The sequence below is a fragment of the Trachurus trachurus genome (genome assembly GCF_905171665.1).
Source record: "Trachurus trachurus genome assembly, chromosome: 11".
In the NCBI taxonomy this organism is placed as follows: domain Eukaryota; kingdom Metazoa; phylum Chordata; class Actinopteri; order Carangiformes; family Carangidae; genus Trachurus; species Trachurus trachurus.
The window spans coordinates 31,834,621-31,849,230 of record NC_139904.1 but is presented as its reverse complement, the minus strand read 5'-3'; the positions used below and the strand labels follow the sequence as shown (position 1 = coordinate 31,849,230).

General features: G+C 41.5%; 1 protein-coding gene across 1 annotated transcript in view; it reads left to right on the top strand.

The window, feature by feature from the left end:
• khdrbs3 (KH domain containing, RNA binding, signal transduction associated 3) overlaps positions 1–410 on the top strand; it is a gene marked incomplete at both ends in the record, with an annotated part of 153,192 nt that extends 152,782 nt beyond the window's left edge. Inside the window, one exon of the mRNA XM_083981899.1 lies at positions 319–410. Coding sequence (XP_083838025.1) covers positions 319–410 — 92 coding nt within the window. The remainder of the gene's footprint in view (positions 1–318) is intronic.
• Positions 411–14,610: the final 14,200 nt, after the last annotated feature.

The window sequence follows — 14,610 nt, the reverse complement described above, 5'->3', positions numbered from 1 at the left end:
CTTTTTTTAGCTGGAAGCCACTAAACGGCTCCTTTTCAAGCAGCTATTTGATCCTCTCATTCAATTATCCCAGATGCATCTTTCCAGGTGAAAGTCAAGCTCCTCTGCACCAGTCGCCGTTTGTATTCACAGCTTGCGACGGCGCTTTTGTTTATTACGAGCCACATCAATACCAGACACTCGGAGCGCTCGCAGCCCTCCGCCGCATTTATTTCATCGAAGGCAGAAACATTTACAGCATTTGCATAGAAGCCTGGGTATGCTATAACACCTCTGTAATCACGCTCCATCTGTTTCTTCTCTTTTCTCCTTAATCAGGTCAGGAAGAGTGGGCAAACAGTCGCGGCAAGGCACCGTCGGCACGAACAGCCAAGGGAGTGTACAGAGAGCAGCCATACACCAGATATTGAACTGTTTATACAACCCGCACCTGAGTCCTCATGGCTGTTTCAACCCAAGTAATGGATTTTTTATGGACGCTCCCACCTTTTTAGAATTGAAAACTAAACCACAAAACAATAAAAAAAATAATAAAATGAATGAAATACTGAAAGCGAGACAATGAATTAGCAAAAACTGGTTTAAAAAAAAACAGAAAAAACAACAACCCTCTGATTCTAATAACGTACTCCCACTGGGGGAAAATGTGTAGAGCAATTAAGGTAATCTGTTCTTTCCTCTTGGAGAAACTGGATGTTGAGGTTAAGACTGACTCCATAGTACATTAAGTTTCACTCTCAGCTGATTGTGATTGTGAAGAATGACATTGTATCAAGCTGTTTTGCTCAGAAAGGATCGGTCGATCACTACGAGCTGTTTGATACAATGTTTCTACACAGCTGCCGATGCAACTTAATTTATCACCTTCTATTCTTTAAACCTTGAACTGCGTGGTTGATCACTTTAAAAATGTAGTAGCTTAGTTCTAGGAAAGTGCAGTACTGTAGATATTTTTTCTGAGGGGTAATTAGTGAAATTGTGTCCCTTGTAAATTGAACATTTACAAACTGAAAAAGAGAAAGGTCATACTGTATACATATTGTATTGTTGTTTCCTCCTTTTTGTAAAAAATATTAGTTCTTTAGTGTTAAAGGGCTTATAAAAGCATGGTGTGCAACTGTGGATATTGTCAGCTGTTTTATTCTGAGAAGCCTATGTAGTTGTGTTCATGATTATGCCCACAAACATCCACTTTAATCCATCTATAAATAGCTGCTCATACATTATGTACACCGATTAACCAGAGCTGAAAAACGGAGCAGAAACTTTTTAATTTTTGTGATTTTTCTTTTTAGATGCTCTAAATAAGTCATTTTGATGTTATTTTTTGATTTAAAACGCGATACTTTTCTGACTTTGTAGGCATAACTTTAAGATACTAAATCACATGCTGGTGAATTGATAATCATTTCCATCTAGAAATTTGTTCAACTATTGATTTTGAGCTTATGTAAGCCCTTTAATATTTTCCTCTTTGTTGATGCTGAATAAACATTTTGAAAGAAAACAATGGTGTTTGAGAGAATAATTATGGATTCATAAAAAAGACTTATAATTTAAACTAACAACCCCAAATGAAAAAGCTAGACGAGTTGTATGACAGTATAGAGTATGACATGAACAGACAGAGGATCTCTTCGCCAAGCAAAAAAAAAAAAGAAAAGAAAATTGAACATATGTTCTAGTATAAAATCCAGTGTGGTGGCAAGATGGCATAACGGAAAACATTTACAAACAGCAAATGGCTGTATGCGACCTTGCAGATGACCTTGGTAATCTGATAAGAATGGTTTCCTATTTGTATTTGAGCGCCGTGTGATGCATTTTGTGGGAAAATCTCTGGGACTGAGATTTAGAGGATTTAGCGATAGCGACGTCGCCACTCTCGAAACTCTATCCACTCTGTTTGTTCATATAATTCGATGTGAGGCCGACGCTTGATCGCGTCAAGCATCATCAGTAAACACACATTAACTTCCCGGGTGTTTACCCCCCCGACACAGACGATGAAAGAAGCCTCCTTGACCTCCTCTAGGCCTTGTTCACTTCGTATTGAAGGGAGGGGGGGGCGGGAGGAGGGAGGGAGGGGTGACGGGTGGGGGATGGGGTGGGGTTTGCTCTCTCTTCTTGTTTTGCTCTTTCTGTTCTCCTCCGGTCATGTGACCCTCTCTCAGTCGTGTTAAAGAGCCTGGCTTTGCCCCCGTCCATTAAAGAGACTCTAAATGACCCCGCTGACCACAGAGAGGATGGCAGTAGCTGTTTAAAAAGACCTCCGTCCCACAAGGTAAACAACCTGACCCAGTTTAACCCTCCCTAACCTAGTTGCTCATAAACCCTCTCTAAACTTAAATGTAATGTTTTCCTGTCTCTGTTAAGTCCGTAATCTAGACACAAAGCTGGGAATAATTAGATAACCTGTAACAAAAAAAAAAAACAGTAAAAAAGTGTGATAAATAGCAGAAATGTGCAGTAAAAATAACTTTATCCTAAGACTTTGATAAAATATATCCTCTGTTACAATAATTGAACCATAAAATGTTATGTGTCTGTATGTTGTTTTCATATGATCACTTATGAAGTGTGTTGTGATGTGAACTGGTGTGTTCATAGTGTTGTCTATATTCCTTTCCAGGCCGATGTCCCAGCTTCACCCGCTCATCCGTCCATTTGTCTCACTGGTGCTACAGGTATGTGGTTTTCTCTCTTGTGCATGAAAACATTAACATGTCCCTGAAGAATCAGACCAAAAGAATGAATGAAGGCAACAAATACTTTGGCTGGAAATGATGAAACTCAAGAGTTGTTGTAAAGGTTCTAAGCAATCTGTTTAGAGAGAAGTATGTTTTTATTATTATTATCATTCATTATTAGAATTATTTTTCTGTCCCATTATCAAAAGATGCAAGTTCTATCTCTGATGTCCTGATGATTGGGACATTTTAAAATTATAATACACAGAATCTATTAAATGAAAATGCTTGAAGGTTGGATGTGGCAAGTAGGAAATTCTCAAACAACGCCCATAATGTCTACAGTTGTTTTGATTTTTGTCTGATGGTTTTATACTATAACACAATAAACTGAGATTTTACTAAGGTTTTACAAGAATAAAAACTGCAGCCCGGTTCAGATGAATTCAGTTAGCCTACATTAGGATGTATGATCACATGCATTGATCTAAACCATTCAGTATAAGCAGTTATATTAAAGGTTTAGGTTCTTCTGAGAGAAATCCTGGCTGATGAAGGGTTGATCCTCTGAGGAAATTCACAAACCATCTATCCTGTTTGGTTGTCGATGTAAAAACCCTCAGGAAGTACAAAATGAAATATTCTACTGGAGGACACAGCGTTATCACGGCATATCAAATATTAATGTGCCTTTAAGGCAACTTGATGTCTTCATGATGGGTGTTTAAGGTTGAAAATATATTTTCGGGAGCTAGTGAAATCCTTCAGGATCCTCCTTATTTCCAGAGGCTCGACCCTCAGCTCTCCTTTTTTTTATACCAGCCAGCAATTTCCTCGAGAGGATTCCACCGTCCCGTCGGACTCTCTGCCTCGCTTTGTACCTCCTCAAATTTTGTATAAGAGCACTCTGTCATCTAAACCACAACGGGCTCCTTGTTGCTGCAGTGTGACAATGACACCCTGTGCTTGTATTAAGTGGAGACATGCACCGCCTGATTGCATTAGCAAAAAGAAAAGAAAAAAAATCTTCAAGTGCAGCAAAGAGACTCGGATAAAAGACGAAATTCTCCTTCATTGCTTTTCTTTTTAGTGTTTTCAGATGCTCATGTTGTCCTTGTTCTTCTCTCCTCTCTCAATAGACTTGAAGAACCACACATGAGCTTCCTGACGTCCACACAATGTCAAACCAAATCCTGTAAAGGCCGTGGTCCAGTTTCACAAGGGTCCCCCCTCTGGCCAAACCGTGGACTTTCACAATTTCCACATCCTGGACTGAGGTGAATCCTGCGAGGGACGAAGCAGATATGGAGAGACCAGTTGGGATGCAGAAAAATAAATAGGAGGGGTTGGATGTGGGGGGGGGGGTTGGGGATAATGTATGTATCACACATCGTCATTTTTTCCAGAGAAAAGGGAGTGAGAGAGGGAAGCCGTGAGGTAAATGGAGTTCCTCATCCACTGGGACGATCTGTCGGAGAATATTTATCTCAGCGCTTCACCGGCTCTGTGTGCATTTTACATAAACACAGGAGTGCTCTGAACTGACTGTGAACCTGCCTCGTGTCTTTCTTGATTCACTTGTTAGAGGGAATGTGTCTACCTCTTACATTAGACATTAACTGTCGCCTAGTAGGGAGTGTGAGTGAATAAATAATGCAGTACGCTAAGAGAACGACATTGTATCTCTAACAAAGACGCTTCTAAACTCATTATCTTGCTCATTAACCTATATCCAATCCACACCAATGAATACATAATTCACCAAGTGCCTTATTCTTGCATTGTTATGACAGTTTTGGATGTTTAGTGCCATTGCTGGAGATTCTTTCCCCCTTCTTTGATGCTGCTTCTTGGTTTCCTGTGTGCATTAGCACTCAGCCACATACCACACCGAGTCCATTCCAGATGTATTGTTTAATCAGAATCGACTTCAGTGGATATTACAATTCCAAAATAGCTTTCCATCGGATGGAGAGCTTCATTCTGTCCTGTGCATAAGTCCAGATAGGCTGATCCGTATTCCGCCGAGTTGTATGCCCTTAGCGGCAGACAATAGTTTTCCATTAGAGGGAGTGATTCTCTGTGGAGCCTCGGGCCAAGCCTCAGACAATAACATGGCAACCTAAAGCTTGCATCTCAGGCTCCGGAGTCAACTCTCATCACCCCCGGGGGCTGATTCCCCCTCTGAAGTGGCTTAAAAAACGACAGGCTTATCTGAAGTAAGCTTGTCCAAGTTAATAAAGGGAATAGCAGCTTATTTGATTAAGAATGCATACAGAGGAGGACGTAGTGATCTGTCACTGGGAGACAAGTTCATTTCAACAGACAGAATACAGATCAACAGGGCACAGGGACAACAGGAGGTGTTTCTGAAAAGGATTCCGAGGAAATTAGAAATAGCTTCGAGAAAGTGAATGAGCAATGAGATCCTGCATCAACACACCATACATGTTCTGACAATGATTTATACAGTTTTGTGCAGAGGTTGTCTTGTATTTGAATGCACCAAAATTCAACTTTAACAGGATTTTAAATCAAGATGTAATAGATTGTGTAGCTTGTGTTGCCTTCACTGTCAATAAAATCTGAACAATGGTTAGCTTAGATCTCGAAGATAATTAAAAACAACAATGTTATTTTATTTTACATGCACCTGTATGAGCTGTAAGGACTTTTCTTTTATTTGTTTATTCTTTTTAGCATTTTTTTTTGTCCAGTAATATCTTTCTGATATGTCAAGTATGCTTATCCACTCGTGTTCCTCTTTATCATGTTCAGGATCTAAAGCGGCCGTCTCCTGCCTTTTTGTTCTGTAATTAACTGGAGGGCTCTTAATCTTGCAGAGATTAAAACGCCCTGATCAATGTTGAAGTGTCCCTCTGTCTGCTTCAGCAGCGAGCACTAATGTGACCGTGGGTCAGTGTGCGTCGCGCGCTAAGTGGAGCCTCAGATTGTGAAAAAATCGATTATTACAGAGCCTTGAGTGAACAGGGGTGAATAAAAGCAATAACAGGGAGAAAGACTGCTCCACCGCGATGATGATGATGATGACGATGATGATGACGACATACTCATTAAATGTTTCCTTATTTATCCAGGAAGTATAATCACTTATGTAATTAGCACTGTAGTCAAACGAGAGGTGAGAAAACAACAAGAGAAATGAAAACAAGGGTATCAGAGAGGACGCCGGCGGAGGAAAGAAAATATATATAAAAAAATATATATATACAGTATATATCAGAGAAGTTTTCAAAGAAACAAGAACAAGAAAAAAATCAGCCACAGGTAGACAAAAGGCTGAGGGAGGACAAGAAGAAAGACGGGGAGACGAAAGGGGAACACAAAGAGAGAACAGAGTGTTTGTGAAGGAAAGGCTGAACAACTCCACTGTTTCATGTGTATGCAGAGTACTAAGCCAGTAGATGTACCTGTACATTTGATGCTGTATACACACTGTGCATAATTGTACCTCATGATTGTGTTTTTACTGTGCGTGCTGTCATCATTAAAGATTCTAATGTTCAGGTTGCAGGTGTCCTCGGTGTTGTGTTTGTGATTGTGCTGCGCTGTGTGTGTGTGTTCACCTGGTGTGTCCCACTGGCAAACAAATCATAAAGGCAATCCCAGCGCCCCGCCTGTTGAAGATTGACACCGAGTAATGAAGTCTGAACTAAATATAGTGTTTTATTGGCTCCGACAGAGGAAGCTCATGATGAGCTTTGGCAGTTGGCATGCTTTTTTTTTCTTCTCTAACTTCAAACCCCTCACCACTGCAGGGATATTATTTACCTTGATACGCCCTTGAAATCATACTTACACCTCAAACAGGTTTGTGTTGCGAAGGCTGTGTCTGTCTCCAACCTTTTAAATATTGGATGTTCCCCTCCACTGCTGCCGTGGAAACATCTCTCTCCTCATGTAAATGCTGCTGTTCTTTATTCTTTCTTTTATTCTTTCTTTGCTTCCATCCTTCAGGCCGTTTCACTTTGAAGCTGTGTGAAATTTGAGATTTAAAGTCCATCTGTTGGTAACCCCCCCCCCACACACACACACACACATCTACAGATGTAAACAAAAACAAGACAAAAAGAGGTGTTTTAATAGGTCAAAGGCAGCCGTAATGTGAGCGCTCAACGGCCCAGTTGAGCGAGCGCTTTCAGCCTCGCTGGATCAATTATGCCTGACACACGCCATTGCGGACGATGAATTGCTTATCTAATTCTTATTTATTTATCAGTGCAGAAATATGGCTGTTGAGGCCTGGATCTTTCAACAGTAGCTACAGTGTTGTGTTCTCCTCTGGGCCTGTGCAGGTGAGTGTATAGGCTTGTGTGTAGGGGAGAGTGGGGTAAAGTGAGACATTTTTTACATTTGCTCCCCTCTAAGCGAGCTAAAATGATTTATCAGTAAAATGTACACATTTCCCATTAATTCAGGATGTTTCCTAGCAATGGAAATTATCAGAATGTATTTAGAGCGAAGGGCAGTGAAAATATGATTGTTTTAAAAAAAAAGTGGTCTTGTGTCTCACTTTACCCCAGCTCAGGGGTAAACTGAGACAAACTAGAGAAATCAATGGGGTAAACTGATCCATTTACTTTTTCCACTCTGAAACTACCATAACACATGTTGTCACAGTTAGAATCCTGACAGCTAGCTTGACAACCACACTTCTCAAAACTAATGCCGGACTAGTAGCAGAATCATGGGGATTTTTTTCTCAACACAAAGTAACTCAAGAACAAAATCAAATACAACACAAAATGTTTTAATTAACATTTAAATGACAGATAGAACCAGTTAGATAGTCTGGGGGTCAGATTGTTGGCCCCGACAATCGTGACCATTTTGATCAAAAGTCCTCTTGTTTGTGGGGAGAGCCGACAAACAAGAGACTAAAGAAGCGAGCTGACTGAAGAGCACATCATAACAAAACAGTGTGGCTACAGATCATGTTTGATCATGCAAGATTTCTGGCTTGGGGGGCGAGATTCTAGTGTAAATCTTTGTGTGTGGTGTGCTCACAGTCTCACTCATGGATTTATTATAATACATCCATGGTCTCACTTTACCCCGCAGGATTTGTCTCACTTTACCCCAACACCCCCATTTTAGAAAAAACAACCTCTCTTAGAAATTCAGGCTAATTTTCAGCCAGCATCATCACATGGTTTTATATGTTGGTAGTTCATCATCATGTATCATAGAAGTTTTTCTACCTGAATCAATTTGCTTTGGCACAACAGTTGATTAAGTTGACAGCAAGAAAATTTACTTTTACATGAAAAAATCATATTTTTGTGAAAAAAAACATGCTTTCCACAGCATCATGAGGTCCTCTCCTTCATGGCCATGGGGAAATGGAAGGGGCTTGAAAACATAATGGTCACATGACCAAAACTGTGTTCCGTTTTCTAGATACAGGGGGTGTCTCACATTACCCCACTCTCCCCTACTGTATTTCCCAGTGTGAGGCCGAGGCTGGGGCAGATTCTCCACTGGTTCAGCTGGTTAATAAACTGATGGTGATTATCAACTCCCAACTTTACTGTTGGCCTTTTATTCCAGCTGCACCATCACCAGCAGCAGCACCACCACCAGCAGCAGCAGCAGCACCACCAGCAGCAGCAGCAGCAAGGGAGGGTAAGCAGTTTCAGTGTAAATATTCTCTGTAAAGCGGCGGCTCCAGCGGCGGTCAGAGATTAAAACAATTGTTTATACTTTGAGTGCATATATGGCCAGATATAAGCAATTTAAGCGGGGCCAGTGTGGCCAAAATGAAATAACACAGGCTTTATACTGTAGCACCTTATTGCCAACAACAGTATAAATAGACTCATAGGGTGAGAGGATATTGCAGAGACACCACCATGAGGTGAAGTTAAAAGCCCATCACCTTCTCTGTTTACCTTAACACCTCTTTCCACTGATGGAACACTGACCTTCAGTGTGACATTTGGCTCCTGTTAACCTGAGCATGTTTGGCATTTAAAACGTCCTCATTCAGCCACTACGCATTCACTCTGGAGGAAAGAATCAATGTGCTGCAGCCCGCTACCCTTCACACTGCTCTTATTACAGCTTATTAACTTAGAACGTTTATGGCATTAGCCTCTTACAGTATTTTAAGTAGGAAATCCCTGTTAATATCACAGTGTAATGACTGTCTACAGGTGTAAGGCACTAAAGGACTGTCAACAGAGTTGTTCTATGTCACCAGCAGCACTGAACTGCTCCCAGGTGATATGTACAGGCCCCTTTTTACATGCAGTTTAGCTGCTAACGCTGACCGGCTAATCAGCCATCTAGCATGCAAACTGTTGTCAGCAGTGCACTTTTCCCTGGTGAGTGTTTGTTTGGGGCCTCGTTCAACAAGTGAAGATGCAGGATGAGACGTGTGTGTAAGTGAGATCAGAGGGAGGCTGCAGCAGCAAAGCTCATGCAGGTTGTTGCGGCTTTTGGAGTTGTGTAGCAGCTGCTGTCGGGCTCAGTGCGACCGTCTGCCTGTCACTGAACACCGCCGCTACTGTTTCATGTATGGTTTTAAAGGAAGTGATGTGATTGGCTGTATGAAAACTGGTTCTTCATCTACATGAACCTAGAACAAACAATGCTCTGGTAAATGAATGCAAATAAACATAATGTAAGCAGCTATGAAATATGTATTTCTCTGTAAGATGTCAGGTTAGCATAACATGATTTCAGATCTTTCCCACTTGACAGCTGATGTATTTGAACTTTACACCCCACACTATCTCTGCTAAGCAGTTAACAGGATTAGCAGCAACGATGAACCATGACCCCCCCACCAGGGGACAGGAGGGACAACTCTGGCGTCTTGGCTTGGACACTCTGTCCTCTGACACTGTCATATGTGAAGAGTTTATATCCCGTAAATTCTCCAATACAAGTCCATGCTTTTATTTATTTCAACTGCCAAACTGACCAGGCTTTTATTTGAGACAGGCTTCTTTTTTTTGTGTCTGCGTTCAGGCCGAGAAGTAACGCTCATGAGTCCGGTCGCGTCCAAGCTTCAACACGCACGGGTCGGACCGGGTTGTGTTTTAATTTTCAGGCTCGTAAACTTTAGCACAAATTAGACAGCTTAGAAACTGCTCCAACAGGCAATCATGGGTTTTGAGAGGTTTTGTACATTCACAAGAACTTGCAGAAAATAGAAATAGACTCGGCTACTAATTGAGACTGGCTTTTATTTGTTCAAAACTGTAGAAAGACCTGGGCAGTACAGGAGACCAGTGCTCATTTTGTTAATGAAAACTATAACAAAAAAAAATTGTCAGCAACCTTTTTTTTCAACGACTTAGACGAGATGATGACAAGATGGCACCGTCGTCATGTTACAACATGCAATATCGTTGATGAAAAAAGAGGATGCAGTTTACAAAATAAAAACTTTGCCAATATCCCTCTTCATTTTCGTTGATGAAAAAAAGAGGAGACGAAATAATGAAATTACTTTTTTTCCCCTCAATGCGATCCTGTGAGGGCACGTTGGATCCGACGCTCGTTAACAGATTAATGAACAAACTGATATTAAAATGCTCTGAGTGTCTATGACGAGGCTTGTGCCAATTGGCAACCCGTACCTCGATACCGGCGATTGAGAGGATGATCAACAATGTGTTTTTTTTCTTGTAGTCATAAAACTCACAGGTTGCTACAGCTGTGCAGCCACATCCGCTGTGCTGTAGGTGAGTTACAGGTGGCAGTGAGCCGGCTGCAGACCGCAGCACCGTCCTTACAGGTGACGCACATGCAATGTGTTGTTGAGAGGAACATGCCATGTTGAGATGTGTATTTTAATCAGTCAGTAGTTTAAAAAAATAAATTCAACATTTTCCGTGTCATGGATGTATTTCAGCAGTTTTCATTGACTAAAACAAGACAAAAATAGTTACTGTTTTCTTTGACTAATATAAGACTAAAACTTGACTCAATAAAGACAGAATGCGGTAGACTAAATATGATAAAAACTAACAAGGACATTTGACACCAGGGCCGGTTCTAGGCAGGCATATATGAGGGGGCAGTCAGAAATGTGAAGGGGGCATCATGTGAACACATCAAGCTCCAGCACTTTTTTTTCTCCGTGCTGATAGTAACTTCATTGAATTGGGGTGTTGGCTATGTGTCCAACCCCAACCTGGAGAAGTGGATTGCACTTTGTCAGGCCTCTACCTTCAGACCTGTCCAACTCGGGGCCGGGGGGCCAACCAGAGTCTTAGAGCCCAAATTTGTTACTGTCATAATGCAAAGAGCCACATTATATGGGGGGAGGCATATACCTGAAGATGCATTGCAAACCCAGAGGGGGTGAAAAAGGTGAGTAGCTAAACCCCTGTAGGGGGGTCGGGGGCATCCCCCCCATATATATATATATATATATATATATATATATATATATATATATATTATTATTGTGATTTTAAAATGTGAGTGAAGCATGGTGTACTCTGAGAAGAGGAGGGGGGAGTCCAGTAGAGCTGTAACTATGTAGTGGAAAGGCGTTCAAAGTAATGGTAACTATCATCCTGCTTTACATTGTTTTAACATAGGTAAAAGAAGAAAAAAGATTTTCTGGGATAAAGGGGCAGATTACATAAGATTCTTCTTCTTTCTGCCCCCTTTTGTTGAGATTTGGGAGGTTTTTGTTTTTATTGTAGCTTTGTTAAAATGCAAGATAATTTTTCTGACTGATTTATTGCCCGATGCCATGTATCTCGCCCCCCCCTCCGCCCCCTCCGCCGTTGTCTTCATTGTCACTTTGTAGCCGCTCCACAGAGCGCACATGGCTAATTAATATGCACGTGCTGACCATATATGGTTGTGTCTAGGCATTCCGGTACGGAGGTGTGTTCACGTGCGCAACTGCGCACCATTCTTGGATCCAGTTTGATTTATCAAAAAGAACTTGCGGAGAGTTGTGCACGCACAGTTTGATAGATCTGAAAAAGGTGTAAATATTTTGGGTGTCTTTTCGCCGTAGGCCTAAGCAAAACATTTAGTAACAGCAGTTTTACACTGCTTACTTACAGTTTTGATAAATGAGGCCCCAGGCCCTAAGCCCAGAGCCCAGACACTCACAGCTGCAGCTCCGCGGCTCATCCGTGGCGCTGTCCGTGGTGCTGAAGGTGACAGGTTAACTTGACAAACAAACTGCAGCATAGTTCTGTTTGTTTATCATTTGTGTCAGTTTTGTTTGTGACTTGATAGTTGAGTTGTTGAGATTAAGAACATCACTCCCTCATCAAACCGGTGATAGGCATGCTGAAAAGAAAAGAGAGAGAGAGACGCGCCTGGGTATTGCAACTGTAAAAAAAAAAAAAAAAAGACGATGCGTTGGATTAGTGGTATCAAAAAGTGTCGGAGTCGGACTACCGGCATGTCTAGATAGAGGGATGTCTGAACCCCCAACTTAACTTCTTTCTCTTTGGTAATATACACATTTTTTGAGTATATTAAAATGTGCTTTCTCAACTTCTAAAATTCGGATTTGAGGGGGCAAGACATTTATTTGAGGGGGCGCTGCCCCCTCTTGCCCCTGCGTAGAGCCGGCCTCGTTTGACACTGGACTAAGACTAAGACAAATGGCTGCCAAAATCAACACTACAAGAGACTGGTGTTGAGAATTTACGGCAACACAAGTCTTACGGCTGAAATACACTGGGAACGGCCGCGACTCAAAACGTACGTCGCCTGGCGTTATGTTATGTTTTGTTTTGTCACAATAAACCTCCCATTGTAGTTTTACAGCTCCTCTCTCTAGTGATAGGTTAGTTATCCAATCAGAAGCTTCTTGCCTGACTGAAAAAAACAATTTTCTGAATGACCAATATTTCATGTGAACACTCAGAGAGACCAACTCCTACAAAGTTGGATTATTGCTCCAGGTGGGCGGGGCTTGGGTCATGGCTGAAAGCAGTCATTGCTTTGTTGTGACATCACAAATGTACAGAATTCCTGATGTGTCGTTGTGAGGCTGACTTTCTGAATACACGCTGTGTGATTTCTCTGTGGACTGAGGCTTTGATACATTCACAGTATTAATATAGAACCTAGAGCTGCTTTATAATCAAAGAACACATGGACATTCACTTTCATAAATATGGGACCTTTAAGATAATTGGTAAATTATTAAGAGTTCATATCATAATCATTAACCACAACCTATCAATCCATTATTGAGGCCACCTCATTAAAAAAATTAGACCTAAAGAACTCTTAGTCAGTCCTTCTTTAAAAGTCCTGCATGGTCCAGTTCTGCTGGTTTAGTGCAGCAGGCTCTGGCTCTGATTTTGTCTCAGGCTACGAGGCGATCCCCTGGGTAACACTTCCCAGAACATGTCTCACTTTTTAGCATTACATCAGTGTTGGATGAGATGATGAAACTGTCAGCACTGCGCTCCTCATGCCCTCAGAATAAAGGTACAGAGATGGACCTCCTGACCCCCGGGATTGTCCATCTGTGCCTTGTTTCTGTCAGGCCGCTGGAGGATTTTGTTCTCTTTCATCCTCTGCTTCAGAGTGACCTCCTCATTCTTGCCTTCTAACTTTCCACTGTCCATTTTATATCTCTTTGTTGCTTTAGGTCAGCCTGATCACGTTGATTAGATAGTTTCATGGTATCAGAGGAGTAACCCCTTGGCATTTGACCTCTCTTTGACCTCTGCCGGCCACTGTGGCTACTCTCAGTTCAGTTTTTACAGGTTTAAATGAAGCATAAAAACCTCTCCAGGCACAACGCCTTTTGCAAATGTGTGATTTGTTGAAAATAAGATTAAGTTAATAGCTCTGTTAAATAGTATACAATTACTGCATTACGTAAACATATTCAAGTGCAACATCACGATACTTTCACTTTTTTATCTTACTTGTGTATTTCAGTGTGTTACTATTAAAGTTTGATATGTTATGTCCGTTTTCCCACTTTAAGTTGCAGGAATTTCTTTTAAACCCATTGTATGTAACGTGCAGTCTGACAGTTTAAATGCACAGTTTAGTTCCATCCACGTCGATTTATCTTACGACCTATTTAGTGATTCCTCACTGGCTTCTTGCCCATATACACAACAACCAGTGATTGTGTGGTAGTTTATGGGTGTTTAGTCCTACAGCATCCCTTAAATTTAGAGTTGAAAATCCGTCTTCGTAAGGGGCCAAATAAATGGTGATCTCCTTGTTACACAGACTTGAGGTGTGAAAACACAGGAGAGATATACACCGCCTCTTTAAAATAATATCCGTGGGTACAGTAACTGTGGTGTTCCCTCTGAATGCTTAGGAGATGAATATCTACAGATCATACCTCATTAGAGCTGTATTTAATGGGATATTTTTAGTCCAAGTTTTAATTAAATATGAAGCCTCAACACTGTAAATAATTATATCTTTACTGACTGTCAGATGAAAGAGAGGAGCGTTTGGATTTATAATCATCAGACTGACACTGCTTTATGTTTCCTTTACCTTCGCGGCTGTAAAATCCCTGCAGACAAGAGAAATCTCATGTGGCTGCTCATCCTGAGAGATCATTGCGTGTTATGGTGGGTCATATTTAGGGCAAATACAATGAGGTAATTTAGTTTTAGATTTAATTAAATGGCTTCATTTAATGTGTCTGAGGGCTGCCAGAATAGTCAGGGTGGCTGCCGTCTGTAGGAGTGGTGAGGTGACATAAATCAGAGATACGGAAGTTACACCCCACCCCACACCCTGCACCCCCCCCCTCGCTTCTAGAAACAAGGGGATGTTAATTTGTCACATAGCCGTGTGCACACACATCCCGAGGGAAAATGATAGCAGGCCTCCCCCCCAATCACACCCCTCCACCGCGCTGCAGCCGGACCCATTTAATAAATCGCTTGGGGAAAAATATCACTATCTCTCGGGTACCTTA